Raw genomic sequence first — 21962 nt, 5'->3', positions numbered from 1 at the left:
TATTTTAATGGCAAAGTCAAACCTCAGATGTCAAGCAGATTGAAATGCTGTAGTGGGACCTTAAGAGAACTGTGAAACAAGCGTGAGCCAGAATGTTTCCACAACAAAGTGAGAGACTGATAAAGGCATGCAGAAAATGATTGCCCTAAACTTATTTCTGCTAAAAGTGGCTAAAAGTTTCCTTCTTTTTCACCTGACTCTTAAGTATTACTGGGAGCGTGGCTCATCAGAGAACTACTTGTTTTTATCATTGAGTACAATTATATCAATCTGGCTGTTAGACATTAGTCTTAATAGTAACATTAAGCAGAATCAGGTACATCAGGATGATCATGACAGGATTTCTTCCCCAGTGAAGAGGTGATGTCTCCTGTGTAACAGACATCATTTATTAACATTTAGAACAATTTTGTTTACAAGCATCAGAAATGTTTAAAAATGGCAGCAGTGGCAGCAAGACACATTCTAATCAACAGACTGGTTCTCGCATGCAGTTTTACAGCGCAAGACATTTCAAGTCTTATTGTCATTATAAAGCAACAACAACAACAACAAACAAAGTGAGGCTTTCGTTTGGGAAAGGCTGAGACCAAAGAAAACAATGAGCAACAATCTTGTGTTTATTTCACTGAATTGGCTGTCGCCTATTTACAGCCAAGCGTACATTCATAGACGTTTTCTTATGTCTCAGAAGTTTGTTTCAGTATAATTCCTGTCAGTGAACATAACATCGCATAACTTGAAGAACCATGAAATGAAAAAAGATTCACATCCACACAATAAGGCAGCAAATTAAATGATACTCTAGTGTCCTTACAATTTTAATGTTATTGTGCTCTTGTTAGAATTACGCTAATATACTGTAAAGAGGACTGCTGTTCAAAGGAAGTCAAGTGCTTTGTCTCATATTTACAATATTTAGGTAAATAAACATTTTAAGTGAATTGTAATCTCAAAGAGCTGCCAGTTACAGTATATTAAGACAGTAATGAAACATCAACTTAAAAAAATATCACAATCCTTTATAAAATACTTCCAAAAAAAATTGGCCCACAAGTGTCTTTAAAGGATATAGTAAAGTTTGACTTTATGATCAGTAAAGTTGGGAGCTTTGAACTCATATGTGACGCAGCACAGGAAAGGGACTTTACGATATCGCCAGTGTTTATCTTAACTTCACCGTCTGACAAATACAGATTCTGTAAGTGCTTCTGATGAATAAACTGCATATAAACAATGCGCAATGTTACCCCCAAATCCTCACATCAAAGCTCTCAGCTCAAGTTCAAATCAAACACAGCACAGCCACACATGCCTAGGGTGACCAACCGTTCTCTTTTCCCCGGACATGTCCTCTTCACGTTCTGTTAGGGGGGATTTTCGTGATTGATAAAAATGTCCGGGTTTTCCTATATTCCGACAGAGGACCCATGTGTGTGACGTCATCCCCGAACTGCTGCTTTGTGAGCGCTTGTTCTGCACTCACAGACGGGACAGTCAGCGCGCAGCAACGCACCTAATGATGTTTAAAAGATCCCAAAGCGCACGTCCATCTTTTCAGACGAACTGCAAAAGAAATTTCCCTCGTACCGACCCAGTACTGGTAATTTTTCCTATGCAGATGAGGCATACCATTATCTGTACCATTATTTAATTCCAGAGGCTTTTTTTTTTTTTTGCACTTGTTGACTTGTAAAAGCCTATATGGCATATTTTATTTCACAATTCAATAACCGCACAGAGAAGGTGCCGTTTAAATATGTTTCTTTAAGCAAGTTCTTCATGATTGAGCCAAGTGTCCTCTTTTTTGGAAATCAAAATATGGTCACCCTACACATGCCTGACAGGGGATTTATACTTCTGTGTTAAATCTGCATCTGCAGGAGTGTTGTAACCATAAACCCTTCTGAAACACAGGCGCTACGTAGATTTGCCTCAGAAGTGTAATTCAGGCATACGAGTGCAACTCAGATACTCAACGAAATTTTCCCTTTAGTGATGCTGAATATTTTTTCTGTCTCTAGCCTGTGAATTGTAATCGACTGACGGTTACTTGTATGCTTCGTGAAGTTTGTATTGAATGTTTGATCATTTACTAAAGTTAAACCTCATAGAAAATAATCAAAAATAAATATATATATTTTTTCGCATGTTAATCGAGAAGTTTTAGGAAATTTTAGGAAACATAAAATGGAAAAAAAACAACAACTTCGCCTAGCTTTTGTATGCTGCGTCACATATTTATGTTTCCATATTCCAAACTTTGTTGATATGTTAGCAGCTTACTTTATGAAAATTCAAATGACACTAAGCTGCTTCTTTAACCGATTGTCCTGAATTGTTTGATATTTACTTTTACTCCAGCTCAAAGTTACTGCACATGTGTTCTTCTGGGTGTGTTATAAGAAGTGCGGTCTTTTTGTAGAAGGTAAGTCTTAAAGGGCTCCGTGAATTTTCAAAAACAATTTCAAATCAAGTTAGCTGCGCTATGGGGAAGCTGAAGCTTCCCACAGTTTGATATATTTTTCTGACAGACATTCATTGGGCATTGAAAGTTTAGAACACTGCTGACTGTATGAGGATTAATCCCATTAGAATATATTGTCCATACATTATCTGGTCCTAGCAAGAAGACAACTATGGAAACTATTTCACATAAAAGGCTCTTCTAAAAAAGTTCTATGTAAGGCTTTAGAAACATCTTTACCAGAAACTTTGTTCAATTTCCTCAGACACGTTAAATGATCTTTGATGTATATCACACACTTTTTAGTTTGTATTGTATACATGTTATATACCACTGCATTTGCATGATGTACCTACAACATAAACACAGTCAGTGGAGGTACTGTAGGTTTAACAAGCTGTTTAAGTTGAATTGTGGAATGAGTAAAAAGTGTCTTTCTTTCACTTTTCCGCTGCACTTAGTCTCCTTGCCTTTATGAATGCCATCCCGTGTGTCCTCATGTGAGTGTTCAGGTTTCCCTCCGTTTCAAACATCTTCCCACACACCTTACATTTAGTGTTTGGTGTCCCATCGCTGTTCTCATCAGTAACATCGAACTGGTTCTCTCTTTGACTCTCCTCATCTTCCTTGCTCCGTCCGTTATATCGGCCAAGGCCTTGAGGCTCCTTCAGCCGGTGGACAATAAAGAGGTGTCGGGCCAGTGAGCGGTGGGAGGTGTAGCACAGGCCGCACTCTTGACACTGGTAAGATGAGCCGTCAGACTTGTGCTGAGGAATGTGCTCTTGGAACGCAGCAAAATCTTCAGTGGTGAAGCTGCAGACAGCACACTTGTGAACTTTGAGGATGTTCACCTTAAGCCTCTTCAGTGGCTGCGAGATAGTGCCCCTGGGGTTCAGCCCTGGATCTCCTTCATCATCTTCTGTCTTCCTTTTGGGGCTGAGGCTCTGTAAAGGACATTATATGAAAGTTAGCTCAGAGATGTCATGAAAAACAAAGAAGTGATTTCCTTCTAAAATTGTTCCACAGTACCTTTTCTTTGTCAGGTAAAGCCTCCATGTTATGAGTCTTTCCTCCTACATCTTTAACTCCATGCATCAGTTGAACGTGCTGATCCAGCAACACTCTTTTAGTAAAGGGCTGACTGAGAGCTGGGCAGTGCCTGTAAAATCACAATTTAAAAAAGTAAAAGCACATTAAAAAAGTATTTCAGACTTTACTACGTACAAGGCACATTGCATTGTTCTGATGCTGAACTTTGTAAACCTGTAAAATCCCTACAAAAAAATGTGAGTTGGTCATGGAGACCATGGACACAAATAATTTCTTACTTTTGCTCATTTACAGAGTGAGACTTGCTCAGGAAATGTAAGCATACACAAACAGTTGCAGAGAAAGTGATACTCACGGGCAGGTGTAGACCTTCCGCAAGCCCTTGTGTTTTAGACGATTGTGTCGGCAAAGGCTGTGGGAGGAGCTGAAAGACTTGTCACACTGTCGACAGGGGTGCTTTTTCAACATCTGCAGAGGGAAGGGAAGAATATCTGAGGACTAAATCATACAGACCTAGAGACTGTTTGGCAACTGCCTGGAAACCACCATTTGCTATGGAAAATGAGTATTCCCTACCAGCTGCAAACGGTTGCTAGAGGTTGCTAGCAGTTGCTGTGGCATTGATTGCCTAAGCACCTGACCTAGGGTCAGTGGCCCCTAGTAACCACTGGATGCTAGGGAAAAAGGTGTAGTCCTGCACCCAGTGGTATGTAGTTGCAGGAAGTTGCCTTTTGTCACTAGGTGAAACTGCTTGCAAAGAGGTATGTGATGCTGCACTGCAAACCTCGTTCGGAGTTGTTTGCATGGAAAATGGTAACTACCATGAAGACCATTTGTCTTCAATTTAAAAATTTCCCCTTTTGAAACATGTTGGTTGCAGTGGCAATGTGCTTCACTAAGAAGGTGAATGCTTTCCATTTCTGGCTCAACTCATTTATCAGCACTAAGCAAATCTTAAAAACAATAATTTGGCAAATCTTAAACTTTCTTATGAGAGTGGCAGATATTTACCTTGCCATGTTCTCGCCTCATGTGCACCACAAAGAGCTCCCTGGAACTGAAGAGGCTATTGCAGTCTTTACATGTGTATCCTGAACTGGGAGGGCTCTTCAAGTCTTCTGAACAGTTACTGTTATTTTTCTTTACTGACAAAGCTGAAGGTTTCTTTTCTCCCTTGTTTTGACCGTTGATATTTCTACCATCTTTGTTATTATTACGGGGGCTCTTGCTGTTGGTGCTGTTAGAATTAGTGGGCTTCGTGCTCAGTGGAAGGTTGATCCCCAGGTTTGGCGGGCCCTCCGTGGTCTTCAAGGTTCCATGTATGGCCTGAAAATGAGCCATGTGGGCAAAAAGTGTAAAAAATCTACAGTCTGACATTTCTAAAGTACAACTCATGAGATTAATTGGAAGTTACGGTAAAATGTTTACTTTCAAGTTAAAAATATTCATACAAAAATTAATCCTATTGCACAAAAATCAAACTATATATTTTTGCCTACCTTAATATGATCCAACATGAGCTGTTTTTGTGCATAGTGCAGGGAGCAATCGGGACATTTAAACACTGAAACTTTATGATTGATTATATGCTGGTCAAAGTGTGTGTAGAGGAGGGACTGAAGAGTAAACACAGTATCGCACATGGAACATTTATAGATCATCCTGAAAGACAGACAGAGAAGTATTTAGGGATGGGAGCTGTTCAAATGCTACTTTTGGGTTTACATCATGCTTATAATTAATGTTGGTGCCAGTTCACTACATATAGTATGAAATATTCAACTTGAGGGACATTAAGGCCAAATGGGTCAAGGACAGCTGCTGCTGAGCGTATATATCATCAGAACTGTTAATGATGGGTGATGTAAGTAAGTAAGTGAAAGGTTACTGTGTGGAAAAAACAAACCAAAGCTAAGCCACCAAATCTAAAACGCACAAATCCTACTACTGATGAAACAGCAAAGATAATGAAAGGTATTGGACATGGGTACTGGGTTACATTGACGTGTGCTTGTGTCAAAGAAAGCTTACATACATTTATGTTGATGAGTAAACCATGAAAACAATTATCATATGGGTATATAACTGAGATTAATTTGAAAACCCAGCTCTGAAAATGTTAGGAATCTGTGTGAAATGGAAATACATGATAAATATTGGCTCATTTTGAATTTGATGGCAGCAACATTGGGGACAAAAGACTGGAAAAGCCTAACCCTTAAAACAAAAAGCTGGAGGAGTATCTTGTAACCAATTAGGTAACAAATTGGTAACATTATTTGGTATAAAGAAGTATCTTATAAAGGCAGAGTTTGTCAGAAGGTTCACCTATTTGCAAGAAATACAAATTGTGAAGCAGTTTTAGAATTAATTAATGTTTCTCAATGTAAAATTGTAAAGGCTTTTGAATATCTTAGTATTTACAGTACATAATATGATCAAATGTTCTGAGAATCTGGAGAAATATCTGTGCACAAAGTACAAGGCTGAACCTCAATACTGCATGTCTGCGATCTTCAGGTTGTCAGACTACACTGCTCATTTACAATGGACTTAAAACTCTTATTGGAAAACATGGATGCTGCAGAAGAGAGGATGTCATTTGATTGGCAGCGCCTCTCTGATAGTATGCATTAGTGCCTATGGAATTAGCACTAATGCACAACAGTGTGACTTCATAGTAGAAGAGTCTGGATGCTGAATAGACCTGTCTACAGTCCAGACCTTTAACAAGCTAAAAATATTTGCCACATCATGAAGTTAAAAATAAGACAAAGAAGACACAGAACTGTCTCCTCAGTTCCCAGATATTTTTAGACAGTTGTTAAAAGAAGTGGTAATTCTAAAAAGTGTTAAACTTGGCTGTGTCCTGAGTTTTTTGGGATGTGTTGCTGCCATCAAATTCAAAATAAGATAATGTTTTTCTTAAAATTGTACATTTTGTCAGTTAAAATATTTGATACATTTTCTGTGATCTATTGTGAATAAAATATGGGCTTATGTGATTTGCAAATGATTGTATTTTTGCAAAAATATTTTCAGAATTAGGTTCTATTTTACATATTTTTGATGATAGATACAGCATGTGAAGACCTACTTGGGCTCGCCTGCCTTCAGTCCTGGATGCTGTGTATATGCATGTGAGTGTGTTCCCGGTGCAGACTTGAAGGCCATGGGACAGAGAGGACATTTAAAGAAGACCTCACAGTGAGCACTTTGTATGTGGGACTTTAGAGTTGCGACATCAGCAAAGATCACACTACAGTGGATACAGCTGGAGGGACAAAGAATGGAGAAAGGAAGAACAGGTAAGATATTGACTCAAATTACATTTTATGAATCAATTCAGCACATTCTCCTAACAGAAACTTTGCTGATATGAATTCAAAATGGTCATTGACTTTGTGCCATCAAAAGTCCAGCACCTTAGTCTGCAAAAGACTCGTGTCAAACTTGGACCTGATTCTTGAGTTTATAGTAAAATATATGAATAAATATGCATAAATGTGTTTTAGGAGTTAAATATAAAGATTTATATTGAATATTAAAATACACGATAGTTAACTTAGGCCCCAGTCACAAAGGCCTAAAGACTGGCTGGCAACCCTTTAGCAACCATTAGTCATGAGGGAAAAAAAGCAGTTGCTGGCAGTTGATGTGAAATCAATAGCTGAAGCCCCATTTCTGCTGGACTAGAGACAGGTTGCCAGGACCACCAGGCAGCCATCAGTAAAAGTGTGTATTCTGTGAGCAACTGAGATGTGGGACAGTTGTAAAGTGAAATTGGAAGAATATATGCTGAGCTGAAAACCTTGTGATTTCAAACTTTAACCCAGGGTCCAGAGGTCAACATGAGGTTACCAACTATGCATGTGACTGAAGCTATAACTAGTATGTGGAAACAGCGGGAAATGACCAGCCTGACAAATCTCTCTATAATCACATTTTAAAGTACTAATTGAAGTAGAAATACAGATATCGTCACACAGAAATAGAAAATACATTTATATTTTGGGATTGTTAACCTCTGGTCTTGGGGATAAAAGTAAATTTTTTGTATATTGAGCTGATTTATGAATTTAAGTTAAAATTGAAATGTTCTGAAAGTGCATTTGCACATAGTGTCATGTCTATGAAGTTGATAGCACTCTTAATTGATAAGCAATTACAAGTCATATCAACTGTAAAAATATCATCAAGAGGCCAAGAATGTAATAAAATGTATTACATCGTTGCGGATTTTACCTTCATGGCCAACTGTTCTTTTAATAACAATTTGATTGACCAGGGTCATAATTGAACTGTAATTGCTCAAAGACAAACTTTTATTTTTAATGGCATGTAACTTGGGTGACTCCAACTGTGACAGTCTAATTTTTTCTCAGTAATTTTTGTTGTGAATAATATCACTTTTGGGGATATGGGATTGTCAAGCTGCAGATGTTTTAATAACTGTAATTAGAAATGACACTATAAGTGCCACTTTGAATGGAAAGCAAGAACAAGACACATTTTATTCTGTGTATGGCCACTTTCAGAAAATCATGGTGCAACGTGGCTTCATATTTTAATCAGATTTCACACTATGCACATAAACATCTGGGTCTCAATAGCACATGTTTTGAAAAAGAAAAAACTATGTCGCATAACAGAAGACAAAAAAACAAGTTTATAAAGTTCTAACGCACCAGTAGCCGACTCTCCGAGTGTAATGCAGACAGTTTTTGGTCACATGTGACTGGAAGTGGACAGAGCGACAACTGGCACCACACTCAGGGCAGATGTAAGGTGATTTGTGCTGGTGGATCCGCTGGTGTGACAAAAAGCTGCACTGATTTGGGAGAAGCATTTGGCAAATGGTGCATGTTTTCTATGGGATAAAGAAAAGACATTAAAAAATTGACTTTTTTCACCTACTATGTTTAGAAAACTGCTTCCAGAATACATCATGTTATTTAACTAAAATATTATTAATGCAAATTAATATATACTGCAGATTAAATTATTTTTATATTTCTTCCTTACATGTATCTTGGCATTTACAGTCAACTATACACTCTACTCTTTATATAGAATGCCTTGTGTTTTCATAGCATGGTATTTTCTGCGGCTTTTGTAGAGATTTTGTCAAATTGACCGGAGTTGGCAAAAATAGCTTCCCTCACATCCTGTGGTGATTTACGCATTACATACACACCTGACTTCTGGGCTCCGATGCTTGTTGATAGTGCATTGCTAGTGAGTTGTCATCCTGGAACATTTCGTTACACTCCAAGCATTTTAAGCTGTGCCTGCAGAGCTTTGATGCATCATCCTCCAACGGCATGGCTGCCACAACAGGTGCACTGCTTGGAGCTGAAATCACTGCAGGTTGGTTCCCAGCACCAGATACCTTGTCTTGCATTTGACCCGCAGGCGCATGTGCTTGAGTGGTAGTGGTGGTGCCATTAACGCTGTGTGGTCCTGCAGCTGATGTACCAATCATCTGATCTGCAGGGATGGGTTTTAGGATTAGGTGTGAACACTGCATAACCACCCCTTTGTCTTTGTGACCCCTAGCATGAGACAAGAGGCTGCATTTGTTATAGAACACTATACTTTTGGCACAGTGGTTGCAGGTGACCTCGATCCGCACACTGCGGCGCTCGTAGTGCTGTGTCAGGCTCTTCTCAAGAGCAAATGAATCTCCACACTCCAAGCACTTGTAGCCAAGTGAGGGTAGAGAGATACAGGCTGAGGTTGGTGGGGAGAGGTTTGGGATGTACACAGGGACAGGATTCATGCTACTCAGGACTTTATTGAAGGCATCCACCACAGAGCTTTGAGAACTAGTGAACACTTGAACTCTAGAGACTTTCTTTGACTGCTGACTGGTGAGAATTGTCTGCTGTTTTGCTTGCTGTGATTGCTGATGTTGGGGCTGTTTGTACAAGGTGTGTTGGAGATCACAGGCAGCAGAGGACACTGTATGAGGCAAAAGGCTGAGGTTACTAAGATGGACTGTCTTTGGCACAAGTTTGGCATTTGCCAGACTAGAGGCAGGTACCATGACAGTCTGTTGTTGGATGGCATTAGCAGCTTTCAAGATAGCACTGCTGGCACTTTGTACTGATGCAGCAGGGATGACTGTTGCTTTAACCGTTGTGTTGTTAGCCAGCTTAAGGTTGATAACTTGGGAACCAGCTGTCTTGACTGCTGAGACTGGCAGGAATGCTGTTGCAACAGGTTTAATTGTCATTTGCTTGGTTATTTCAATTGAAGGTCCCCCTGTGGTGGTTAATACTGTGGTTGAAAAAATTGCACTAGGATTAGTGGTTGTCATGACAGATGTGCTGTTCTCTCTTTTTTTCAGACCCTCAGGATCAAATTCTGGAAGGACTCGGGTGACTGTACGCTTGATCTGTCCAGTTGAGGTTTTGATTGTTTTGATCCTGACCTTTGGGATAACTGGGGTGGTGTCTGTGTTTGAGGCAGGGGAACCTTTGCTGCTGCGTTCACTAGTCACACTAGAGGGGCTGTCTGGTTGTCTTGTTAGCAGTCTCTTTGCAATCTCCATGGCTGATTCCTGATCCTGTGGCTTCTCAGGGACTCTTGAATTTTCTTTGACCTGTGCTGGTTCTTGTTGTGTTGTAGGAGAATCCAAAGTACCTAAGTCTTCAGCACCAGCTTTCTTGGCACTTAGAGCAGCTATGGCTGCTATACAAGATGAAAGTTTTGTTGAGGATTTGGATTTGACTTGTGAAAGGCTGGATGGATTACCAAGTCCCGATGACTGCCCACCTTCTTGGCACTCTTTGCTATGAGACTTGGGCATTGTTTCCTCAAGTTTCCCTTCAGGTAAAGTTGGCTGAGAGAGATTCTTGAACTTACAACTTCTAAAAGTACCACTGTTATTGTTGTTAAGATCAGGCTTTTGGTCTCCATTTGTTTTGGGTTTGGAAAGACTTTCCCTTTTAGCAGATTTGGAGTTCCGCTCCCCTTTCCTAGCTGTGTGACCTCCCTGCTTGTCTCCTGGGTCTTCTACCTCAATTTTCTCATCATCATCAAACTCTTCTGTGCTGGAAATTGGGCTAAACTGATTGAAGGTACATGATTCATTGTTCATTTTCTGGCCTTCCTCTCTGGGAATTTTACATCCATTCTTCGTGTATTGAGCCCCAATTGGTATTGTGGACACCAAAATATTATGAAGTCCATTGTGAACAGAAGGGAGTCGGGAATGGGAGTGGAAATGCCTACCCCTCTCTGATTCAGTCCCACAATGGTCACTTGTGTCTAGGTTTCGTGTGTTCTTCACAATGACACTAACACCTACATCATGTGCTGCTGAGGGGTGTTGGGCCTCATTCTCACTGTTAGTCACACCACCACTGGTTTGCTTGAGCTGTCCATCATGGTCATCTTGGTGGCCAGATTCAATAGCGGCTTTAGGATCCACCATGTCAGGGATGTCAAAGGCCGCCAGCAGGTCATCAAAGTCAGGCGTCTTCATATCTCCCATATTCCTGCTCCTGTTCCAGTGAGGTGATCACCCTAGAAAGACAAAGTATCAAAACATTTTATTATGCTGGTCTTGGGAGCTACAACCCTTAACTCTATTGTAATTGTTCTGTTTACAAGAGTGTGCAAGTATATAAGAATTCTGATCAGGTCAGTCATACAATGATGGCATGAAGCTAGTCTTAAAAAATTGGATACGGAAGAAAATGTGTTCCATTTATATTTGTGTTTGCTTCATACATTAAATATAAATATGTAGAATTCAGTCCTATTTCTGTCATAACTTAGTAAGTTCACTAACTAGTTTTAGACAGGTACACCAGGTTGTAACACACCATCCACATAGTGTGTAGATGTGATGCTGTGATGACATTAAAAGCACTTTGTTATTAAATAAATTAATAAATAAAACAGTAATAATATTTTCGTCAAAGTGAAATAAACTTAAAGTATACCACAGTGCTGATTATGTCAATTTTAGCTCTCGTCAAGAATTTGCTGAATTATGGAATTATGCCTCAACTATATATATCAGGGCTCTAGAGTGCGACCAATTTGGTCGCAAATGCGACCAAATTTTTCAGTGGTGCGACTAAAAATAAATATTTGGTCGCACAGGTGCGACCAACTGTTCCGGTAACAAAAAAAAAAATCTCTGTAACTCTCCGTGTGGTCAACAACAGACACACATTATGCCCCTATCGTGGACTAAACCAATCAGAGATAGTCAGGGGCGGGACCTCTCTGATTGGCCGTGGTCCAGTTGAAAGTGCAGGTGGAAGAGAGAGGTGACTAGCTTGAATAAAGCGATATCAATTCATTAACGGATTCCACACAAAGACCTAAACACGGAGCGGACCCAACACATCAGAATCAGCTTCGTCTTTCTCGGCTTTCTCACCCGACGGCCTGAACACGGACACGCTGTCGGAGCTTAGCGATTCTTCGGGTCCGCGCTGTGTTTACGTCTTTTTGCGCTGATTCTGAGCTGCAGGTTTTGCCTCTCTCCAACCAAAATTCACCGAGCCTGCAGCAAAAGAAGCAGCAAACTGCGCTTCACATTTGATCAATGTCGTCATGAATTCCCTCTGACTTTTGCTGTTTTGCTTCCACCACGATAAAAATCACACTTCCTGCACAGCTCTCTCTCTCTCTGTACTTCAGGAACAGTTTCCCCGTCTCAAATCTGTTTTCTGCATTATTCATTCGCTTATTACCCACCAGTCTAGCGTTGTTTACAGCGCTTTTTCTTTTTTCACTTAAATGACCTCGGACAAGAAAGCCTAATTTCTGCTGTTCAATACTGAAGAAATTTAAATTTCTTAAAATTATGCAAAATTGCAGAATATTTTTAAGGTTATCTGCTATAAAAAGCCAGACCAGGAAAATCTCCTTCATGTTTTCCTGTGTTTTATTCTCAGTTACTTTCACACAAAGGCATCTGCGGTGATTTTCACAATTCTGATGAAGTCTCATGTGTATCAGTACTGATAAATGATCAGAATTATAATATTTCTGACTGTCTGAGGCTAAATTGAATCAAATCAGGACTTTGAGAACCGGAATTGAATGGATTATAGAAATCAGTGATGATACTCAGCCCTAGTGAGCAGCCTAGGCCTGAGAGAAGTGGATGTACTGTAGCTGTGGGTAATAAGAAAAGATGAAAAGAACTATTGATAACTTTTTTGTTAAGTTAAGGCCTGATCTGTCTGAAATTCATAGCCAGTGCTCTGACACGGTGCCATCAATATTTGAATGCTGAAAAAGCACAGTGTATCCAGAAAACACATTATATGCTGCAGTAAATGCACTGCCCAAGTGTCCCCTCTCCCCACGGCCTTTCAGCAGCAGACAGCAGCAAACAGGTCGTCAGAGGAGGCCAAGATGATGATTAAGTTTTTAACATTTTCTACAATATTGACAAAGCACTTTAAGCACAAGTTTGTTAGTTAATAATTTAGAAATTAATATTGTCTGTATGGACTTCCCCCCCCAAAGAAAGTGCACATGTAAAACTGCGGTGTTAAGCGATGCGGTTGAAAAATTTGAGTGCGCCTAACTTTTGTGCCGGTACGCCTAAATTTTTAAAGTTAGGCGTACCGGTGCGCCCATGTCAAAAAGTTAGTCTAGAGCCCTGGATATATATATATATATATATATATATATATATATTAGGGGTGCAACGATACACAAAATTCACGGTTCGGTTCGATACTTTGGTGTCACGGTTCGATATTTTTTCGATACAAAAAAATGTTCATGCCTTTTTAATTTGTCATTTATTAAAATTATAAATATATATTTTAACTCAAAAGTACAGTTTTTAAATTTAACCCTAACCCTTGTGCGCGTTTTTTATTTTGACAGCGAATGCGCACCTGCGGACCACTTATGTGCAGCCCTGGTTATTTAGCTCGTCATATTGCAGCCACAGAAATTCTTTTGTCCATGAAACCATAAAGCTGCACTTTCTTTTTGCCTTATAGTCTGATTTGTCATAACTTCTCCGTTTTGTGGTAAGCTTTTCTTTGGCTGTCACTTCTTCACCCTGACCTGTCTTATTTGGCTCAGCAGAACTAAAATATATATACTGCTACTTTTACACACGGACTCACATAAGCTCAGCGATTCTCTGCGCGATCAACCTCTCACATGTTTAAGCTTGCTGCGGGAGATTTCACTTGTCATGTTTGCATAGTAAGCTAACGATTAATAACACAATGTCAGAGGAATTGGTGCACAAATTATCATCACTCACAGATCAGTGCTGTCATTGCAAAGTGAAAGCAAAAAAACAAGTGCAAATTCAAACGCGATTTCAATATGTCACATATTGACAGTGGCTCACCGATGCCAATGACATAATTACCCAGCTACATTTCTGAAAGAATGCAAAAGCATTGACATATATTTTTCCTACAATAGCCCGACGGGCAGGGCAGAGAGATTTTTGTAGCCCGACTGGAAAAAATCGCTAGCTCCGGGACGTCGGGCTAGCGATTTTGCAAGCCCTGTATCTGATTGAGGAATCACTCATCTTTGGAAAAGAGAGTTTATTACAGAGAAATGTCTCTTTCCAAAATAAAAGCTATACTATCCGCTTCTTCTGGGCTATATTCTCAGCAGCATAAGGAGAATCACGTGCTAACAGCTGTCTAAATGACTCGGCTAAAGTTAGTAGCATGCTTGTTGTTTTTGTCTTTGCACTAGGATGATGTCGGCGTAAATGTGCAGTCATATTCGTTGTGTTCCCACTAGTGCTTTCAGGTTAATCTCGTTGAAATGACCTTAACGCCACAACACGGCAAATCTCCGTTAACGAGCTACCGCCGATCGCCCTGTGCATGGGGCTAGACAGCTAACACGTTAACGAGCTAACTGCGCTAACACACTAGTTCACACCAATGTAATTAAGCATTGCATGGCACATCCAACATACTGTTTTACTTTAGTCCATGACTCGCTTACCTTCAGGGTCATACGTCACATGAAAACCAAAATAATTCCAAACGCCAGATCTGAATGAGGGTGGGGGAGGTCCATCTTGCAAGGAGAGCTTAACTTCTGTCTCGCTAGCTTGCCCTGCGCTCTTCCTCCTGACTATGCTGTCTGTGTTGAGCGCTCAGTGGATCTGCGCTCGACACTGCAGCCTAGGCGGAGTAGTCGAACGCAGAATCACTGAGCGCTCAACACAGACAGCATCGTCAGAAGGAAAGTTGATAAAATAAATTACAAATGTTGTATTGTTCATACATATGCGTACCGAACCGAAAGCACTGTATCGAACGGTTCAATATCGATACGAATATCGTTGCACCCCTAATATATATATATATATATATATATATATATATATATATATATATATATATATATATATATATATATATATATATATATGATTTTCCTTTTTCAGTTGTCACTGCTCAGCTAAATTTTGTCTTGAATAATATGAAATAAAATGTTCACAATAAATTGGCTTAGTTAAATAATTTGTTTAAATATAAACAGGAACACTATGTGTCTGTTTATCATAATCAAATACAAATCAGGAACATATTCTTGGCAGTCAGGTGAAATGTTTTGTGTTTTGAACATTTTTATTTTTTAGGAATCAGCCTTTATTTTTATTACAAAAACAATTTAAACTAGCTATGATTGGGCCTGTCTGAATGTAGCCTGTTATGAGTGTTGGGGACAAAAGGGACAGCTAAGCTGCTCTGCTTGTACGTGCAGCTGAATCAGTGCTGCTGTTTCATCCAAATCTACAGGAGCCAAAGTTCCACAGACAGACCCATATCCTTTAACCTGGACTTGGATTGCAAAATAAAGAATTCCCCATGTAATCCATATTGTTCGCTGGTGATGAAATGACAGAGAAAAGGAGAAATCTTATGGGGGGAGAGGGCAGGAAACATATGCAGTGAGGGAAAAAATGGCTGCTGAGCTGTGTGAAGCTGCAGCAGAGGGAGAAAGGCCTGGTGGAAAGAACAGCTATTCACAGCCATGACAGGCAGAACAGCTTGACGTAGAAACCAAGTGAAGGTTAAATGCAGGCAAATATGTCAAATACACAACATAGAACCCATCTTGACAACACCAGTTTAATAGACGTGCATTGTTAGCACTTGAAATCGACACAATGTGTAAAAGAGTACTAAAGTCTAATAAATAATAGAGGAAACATGCAAGTGAATCAGCAACTCCTCACCCTCTTGCCTCCGTCCCTCTCCAGCCACTAGCCAAACCTTCTTTCCTTCCTTCTTTCCATCCTGAAACAAACAAAGTCACAATACTACTAACCCACAAAAGCCATCCACCACCCCACCCTGCCTGAAAAAAAAAAGAAAAAAGTCTTGTTTCTTCCCAGCCAGGCAAAGGCCCAGAATACAGGCTCAGGTTACATCCCGCGATCTGGTGAGTGATGGTGGTCTTGGTAAAAATCGTCCTTCTCTGCACCACTCGAGCACACAGACATGTAAACAGACAACAGATAAAGCATGCTCCTATGTGTATGCATGTGTGTGTATGTGTGAGGTAGGATCTAGGCTGCAGATTCTCAAGACTCCCAGCCAGCCACGTCCCACTGCACTCGTCCCTTCCCAAGTCTCACTGCTCCCCTCACACTGAGCTGTGCTTCGGCACGCTAGCGCTCGGACATCCAGCCAGCATTTAGCAGGAGAAGCGGGGTCTGTGCTTGTGCTATGGTTGAGCTGTGATGGTCTGCCATGAAGCAGCCTAGGCTATCTCTATCCCCATGGAGCACAGAGACAGCATTGTTCCTGTGAGCACTCTGACTGCCTCAAACCGGTTTCAGCTGGTTCCGGTCACCCAGCATAAAAGCCTTCTGCTGCAGACAGAAGCAGTGTGCTCACCTCCCAGGAAGCACTGCAACAATTCTCACTAAACCAGGTCCACATTGTCAAAGATTTTATAAAAGAACAAGGATTGAGCTATTACCATTTCACAGGTGGACACTAGTCTGGTTGCTTGCACAGCTTTGAAATCAAGCCAAAAAATACAAATAATGGAGAAGAATATGATGATTGGTTTGAACACAGATGTTGGAAAAAAAAAGTAATAGATGCCAACAAGACTTAAATGGTAAAATGACATCCAAATGAGTCTTTATGATAGCTGCTTACTAATGCACTGAGAAGAAGAAGGAAGTTTAAACAATAAGGATAGTAGCCAAATCTTATACTGCAACCTTGGCCTGTTCCTCAGACCCATCCCTCAGTACTTTACCCCCAATCATGATAGTAACCCCTCTGAAAACTGAAGACTTTGATGTGGCCCCTAACAGAATTATTCCTATCACTGTGATATAATGACAGGAAGTGTAAACAAAAGTAAACATGGGCAAACAGGCCGCACATGCACCTTCCTCCCAAAATTTAATCGCGTGCCATCCCCACCACCACATACACCCCCACAGAGACGCACAGGGACATAGACATGCACTGTCATGCATATATATATGTACATATGAAAAGGTAAACTTGGCATACCCTTCTCAGATTTTTTTTTCCCACTCTGAGAGATATTGAGTGGAAAAAAGTCTTCCTTTGGAGGCCTCAGCCCCAACCACTTCAGCTTCCACCCTCCATCCTCAGCCCTCCCTTCCCCCTCCTCCCACTCTCCTTCCCTGGGTCAGTCCTAGCTTTCAGTCCCAGCCCAGGCCTCGTATTATCCTGAACCCCTCGCCACCACCACTACGGCCGTGCATGAAGGGACGGATGGAGTATTCAGCGGGCGAACCAGGCCTTTTGTCTCTGCCTGTGCAGGGGCTGGGGTGGGGGGAGGTGGTGAGAGGACTCTCCACTTTGGCTCTGAAACAGCAGCAGCTGGTGCAGAGAAAGAAGAGAGCGAGAGAGGGAGGCAAAAACACAGGGAGGTGGGGGAGGCGGAGAGGAAATGGAGGAAAAGGAAATGAGCGCGAGCGTATAATAAGTTTCTGATTTTGTGCACCGTGTTCATATATTTACGCTACAGAACACAAATATAAGTCAATAAATGATGTTAACACAGGATCACCGCTGATGTCCATGTTCTGATCCTGCACATTTTTTCCCCAGTGATACATAACACACAGAAACAAAATGTATAAATAGCCCAGGCCTCTGTTTAGGCCCAACTGTCGGTCTGTGTGCCGCTGCCACCGAGACTCTTGCCTGCGTTTTTGTTGTTAAACATTAAAGCACTGGCATTGATGGTCAAACAGCTGCCCAGCTTTTAACGGCACACAAAATATTCATGAGGTGTGACTGCAATGCAAAGGACGTCTGCAGACATGAGCTCAATCATCCTGATCTGATGATTCTTCTAGCCCACACAGCAAAGCACAGAAATAACATACCAATGACAAGCTAATCACAAGGTATAACATACAACATCGATGACAATACGTGTGATAAAATTGGTGCGCAAAATCAAATAGCTCATAACCTACCTGGCAGACTGCACGAAGAGGCTTTCAGCAGAATAAGACTGACTCTCTTTGGCCTGCTACCAGTCCTTGATACATCTGGCAGAGCCACCAAAGGCAGCCTCGAATGCTGCAGCTTAAACTAATTATCCTTCATTATGTAAGCACCATGCCAGATTTATTCGTCAGACAACACAAATGCATTTTTTACACTGAAAGGGGAGCTGGAGCTGAGAATGTATATTATAAAAAGGCCCTCATGGTTCCTCCTGTCTCTCTACACTGTGACAGATTCAGTGCAGGAGAGGAGGCTGAGGTTGCTCCCCACCCCCTAACACAGACAAAGTCACATGACGTCATGTTGTCTCCATTCATGCAGGGCATAAGAGGAGCTGCTAGAAGCAAGCCATCTCCTGCCCCACCAGATTTCCTGTTTGAGATATTATCACTTGAATGTGTTTTCCCAATGCTTTAAAGGGAGGCAGAAGAAACGCCAACAATGTATTCCTGTTTTGTTTGACACTTTTTCTTATTTCTATCATGTAATTATGGAGTTACATGATATAGAGTATATAGACTATTATAAGTGGCAGCTACAAAAACATCTGACTACAGTATCACTTTACAGTAGGTACAACTGGGTACTAAAAATGAATAAAGGACATCCTAGTAGATAATGAGTGCTTCAGTACTTCCCTATAAACTGTGCAGGATGCTGTGTTTTTCTTTCTATTCTTTTTTTTTAACTGGAGAACCAACTGGAAGATATGTTCAGTATTTGTTCATGCATAGTTCTAGATGAACTCTTTTATCTGCTTAATTTTTTCTGGATCATTTAGTGAAACATGGTTGTTACTCAGTAGTGTCTCATTATTTAATGATTATGTCAGCAATACTGACTGTTTATGTGTGCTGAAGAAAACTGAAGCAGTATACCTAGTAGATAGTATACTTTATTGCTTATATTTACAGTTAGGTCCATAAGTTATTGAACACAAGTGTTGTGATTTTTAGCTCTGCACACCACCATGTGGATTTTAAATTAAACTATCAAGATCCCATGAAGCGCAGATGTTTAAATTCAAGGTATGTTATACATAAGAAGCACTTGGTCAGGAGAAGACACGGAGTTTCATGTTCAGGAATAGCCTGATCCTTTATCATTTCATAACAAATTAACCCTATAATGTCATGTGAATGGGTGTATGGCAAACAGAGGGTTGACCCAGATGCAGGACTTAGCAGACTGACGTAACTCAAAACCGCAGCTTTGTTTTAACACTGGTAAAACTGTGCAGGAAACAAAAACCAAAAACAATATCTGAGCTGAACAGGAACAAACTGACTTGAGGCTAAGCAAACGGCATAAAACTCATACAGCATGAGGGAGGACACGAGAAAGAATAGAGGGAGACACAGACGATGTATACACCTTTATTGTCATATACAGATAAACAGTGTAGCCACATTTACCCATAATGAAATTCTTTGGCTCGTGCTCCTCAGCTTCACATGAGCATATAGAAAGTGTGCAGTTATATTTAAGAAGAAAATAACAAGAAAGGAACAGTAATAATAATAATAATAATAATAATAATAATAATAATAATAATAACAATGATAAAGAAAAAATGAACAAACAAAATAATAAAGTATTAAATATTTAGAGAATTTAAGACAATTGTTGGTATTTACAGTTTGTGCAAAAACCTGTGCAATGAGCATTTAAGTGGCATTTGTTGAAGTGACAGTGTGCAGAGTAGTGAGTGTGTAATGGTGTATGCAGAATGTCAGCAGTTCAAAAGCCTGGAGGCTTGTGGGTAGAAACTATCTCTGTGTCTGCTAGTGCGGGTCTGAATGCTGCTAAACTGCCTGCCGGATGGCAGGAGTGTGAAAAGTCTGTGGCTGCGGTGGCTGGGATCAGAGAGGATCCGCTGTGTTATACCAGACGAGACAAGGGAAGCAAAACTGAACCTCACCCACATGAGACAGGAGACTATCAAAATAAAACAGGAAATAACACACACTGAGTCCAGACCAAGACAACTTGACAAACAGACATGAAGCTATGACTGACAAAAGGATAAAACATAGATTATAACAGGAAAATTAAGGGACAAACTTCTTTGACTCATTTGATGACTTAGCGCAAGCCATCATGGCATTTGTATCAAAACAACCCACTGTAGGTTCCTTATGCAATAAAATGAAAGCAATATTGTGCTTTTGGCTTTCTGAAAAGATTTCAGAACTGTGACAAACATAAAGCAAACTGTTCATTTTAATGAACGCTGCCAAAAAGACCACCCTTTAAAAGTCAGTGTTCGTGACACCACTATCACACTGCTTAATGCGTCATATGACATGATGCTCACAGCTCAAAACTCATATTAAAATAATTATATACTAAGCTGAAAAAATACTATATAACAGTAATAACAAAAAATAGATTGTAGACTTATCAAACAAGTAAAATCAATAGTTTCATGCCTTTTGACATCACATATTATACTTATATTGCAACTCTTAGTTCAATCACAAATGTAGTCTTCTGTAAATTCACCCCACACTGCCATCTGCTGTTTAAAATCCCAACAAAGGGAGCGCAATATAGAGCTTTACAGTTGAATGTGTTAAGATTTTTTTTTTTTATGATAAACATGGTAGGGTATGGCAACCTGTGGTGAAGAATTGCCTTTTATGCTTGAAAATTACTAGTAAAACTTTCAAAGTTCACTTTATTCCGTCACAACCTATAATTATTACTTTCCAAATACAAAATGCTGATTGATGTGGACAATTATTCTTTCAGAGAAGTCATTTAAGTTGGTTTAATTATGAGGCTGAAAATTAAAAAAAAGAAAGAAAAAAAAAGGTGACCTCTAGTATAAGTGATCAAATCCAGGCAATCAGACATGAGTAGGTGTTAGTGAATCGTTGAATGAGTTAATGAAAACCTCCTTCACTTCTCAGTGTGGGGTAATCCAAAGTTCATACTTTCACTAGCTGGTAATGTAATTTCATTATGTTTTTTTCATCTTGTTCCTTTTTTTGTTGGTAAAATGTTCCAAGTGAGCAGTTACAGTAAAAAAGGTGAAAGTGATCAATTAAACTATGGCTTTATGAATGATTTTACAGAATAACCTCCAACTGAACCTTGTATTTCTTGCATCTTGCATATTCCTGGTCTTTTTTTTTACATTTTTCTTTCTGTTACATGAGCTTGTTTTCTTCCATAAAAATAAACCAACAAATATTTGATAAGACGCTGCACTGCGCATCCTATCTGTCGCTGCCCTTTAAACATAGGTGACTCATCCTGCTTTGTTAAGGTCATTCTTGAACGAAGATATGATATTAGAAGCCATACGCACTCGAATTTTCTGCTGGGTTGTGTGTGGACTTATCCAGGTGGAACCCTTAGTCTTTTCAACACAAAACTGTATTTCCCTGCATGGAGTCCTTATCTGTCCTCATCATTTCTGTACCTCCAGCAATCTGTATGTCAATAAAGTCATGAAAGGGATCAGTCAAGCACGAGAATTTCACACGGGTACATACGTGGGTGCCTCACTGTGTTTGAGGACTGCCTAATTCACACTGCTGACCTTTCCGTGCTCTGCAATAAAGTGTGCCAATAAATTAGTTGGACTCTTCATTAACAAGATGGCAGATGTAAGTAAGCACACAACAGGTGTCAAAATATTCATCACTCTTATTCATGGCATCTTGTAAGAGCCGTTGGTTTTATTTCATGTGTGTGCATAATTTTCTGTGATTTGAAAATAAAGCGATAGTTACAAATTGTTAACATGCAGAAAACGTGAAGACAATTCGGTGTTGTGCAAAAGGAAGAAGTAAAAGTTGAAGGATTTCCTCCTATGTTTTAGCACACAGTTACTAATCTTGTGTTAGAGTAGTGTGCGTTTTGTGCTGCTGTATTTGGCTCCAGTTGCTTGTGAAAATAATTCCTATATTTGCATTTCAGCACATTCCTTTGCTTTACTTTTGGAT

The 21962-nt window shown here is 40.0% G+C and overlaps 1 protein-coding gene across 6 annotated transcripts; it reads right to left on the bottom strand.

The window, feature by feature from the left end:
* Positions 1 to 368: 368 nt before the first annotated feature.
* On the bottom strand, positions 369 to 18230 carry znf532 (zinc finger protein 532). 6 transcript variants are annotated; one of them, XM_080875415.1, is made up of 11 exons: positions 17973 to 18230; positions 17032 to 17367; positions 15732 to 15792; positions 8715 to 11050; positions 8206 to 8387; positions 6615 to 6791; positions 5017 to 5179; positions 4529 to 4843; positions 3873 to 3985; positions 3497 to 3626; positions 369 to 3411 (listed from the first exon to the last, which is right to left on the bottom strand). In XM_080875415.1, the coding sequence occupies exons 4-11, from the start codon at positions 11016 to 11018 to the stop codon at positions 2908 to 2910; spliced, it is 3888 nt and encodes a 1295-aa protein (XP_080731541.1). In that variant the 5' UTR covers positions 11019 to 11050; positions 15732 to 15792; positions 17032 to 17367; positions 17973 to 18230; the 3' UTR covers positions 369 to 2907. The 6 variants fall into 6 exon arrangements, with proteins under 6 accessions (XP_080731541.1, XP_080731543.1, XP_080731544.1 ...); XM_080875417.1 differs by lacking the exon at positions 15732 to 15792; XM_080875418.1 differs by lacking the exons at positions 15732 to 15792; positions 17032 to 17367.
* Between the last annotated feature and the right edge of the window lie 3732 nt (positions 18231 to 21962).

This window comes from Rhamphochromis sp. 'chilingali', assembly GCF_963969265.1.
Source record: "Rhamphochromis sp. 'chilingali' genome assembly, chromosome: 2".
In the NCBI taxonomy this organism is placed as follows: Eukaryota; Metazoa; Chordata; class Actinopteri; order Cichliformes; family Cichlidae; genus Rhamphochromis; species Rhamphochromis sp. 'chilingali'.
This window is presented reverse-complemented; position numbering and strand designations above follow the sequence as displayed.

Coding starts and splice junctions, on each gene's coding strand:
- znf532 (XM_080875415.1), bottom strand. CDS start 11,018: ATGGGAGATATGAAGACGCCTGACTTTGATGACCTGCTGGCGGCCTTT. Junction 8,388..8,714: donor CATCGGAGCCCAGAAGTCAG/GTGTGTATGTAA, acceptor TTTATCCCATAG/AAAACATGCACCATTTGCCA. Junction 3,412..3,496: donor CTTTACCTGACAAAGAAAAG/GTACTGTGGAAC, acceptor TGTCCTTTACAG/AGCCTCAGCCCCAAAAGGAA.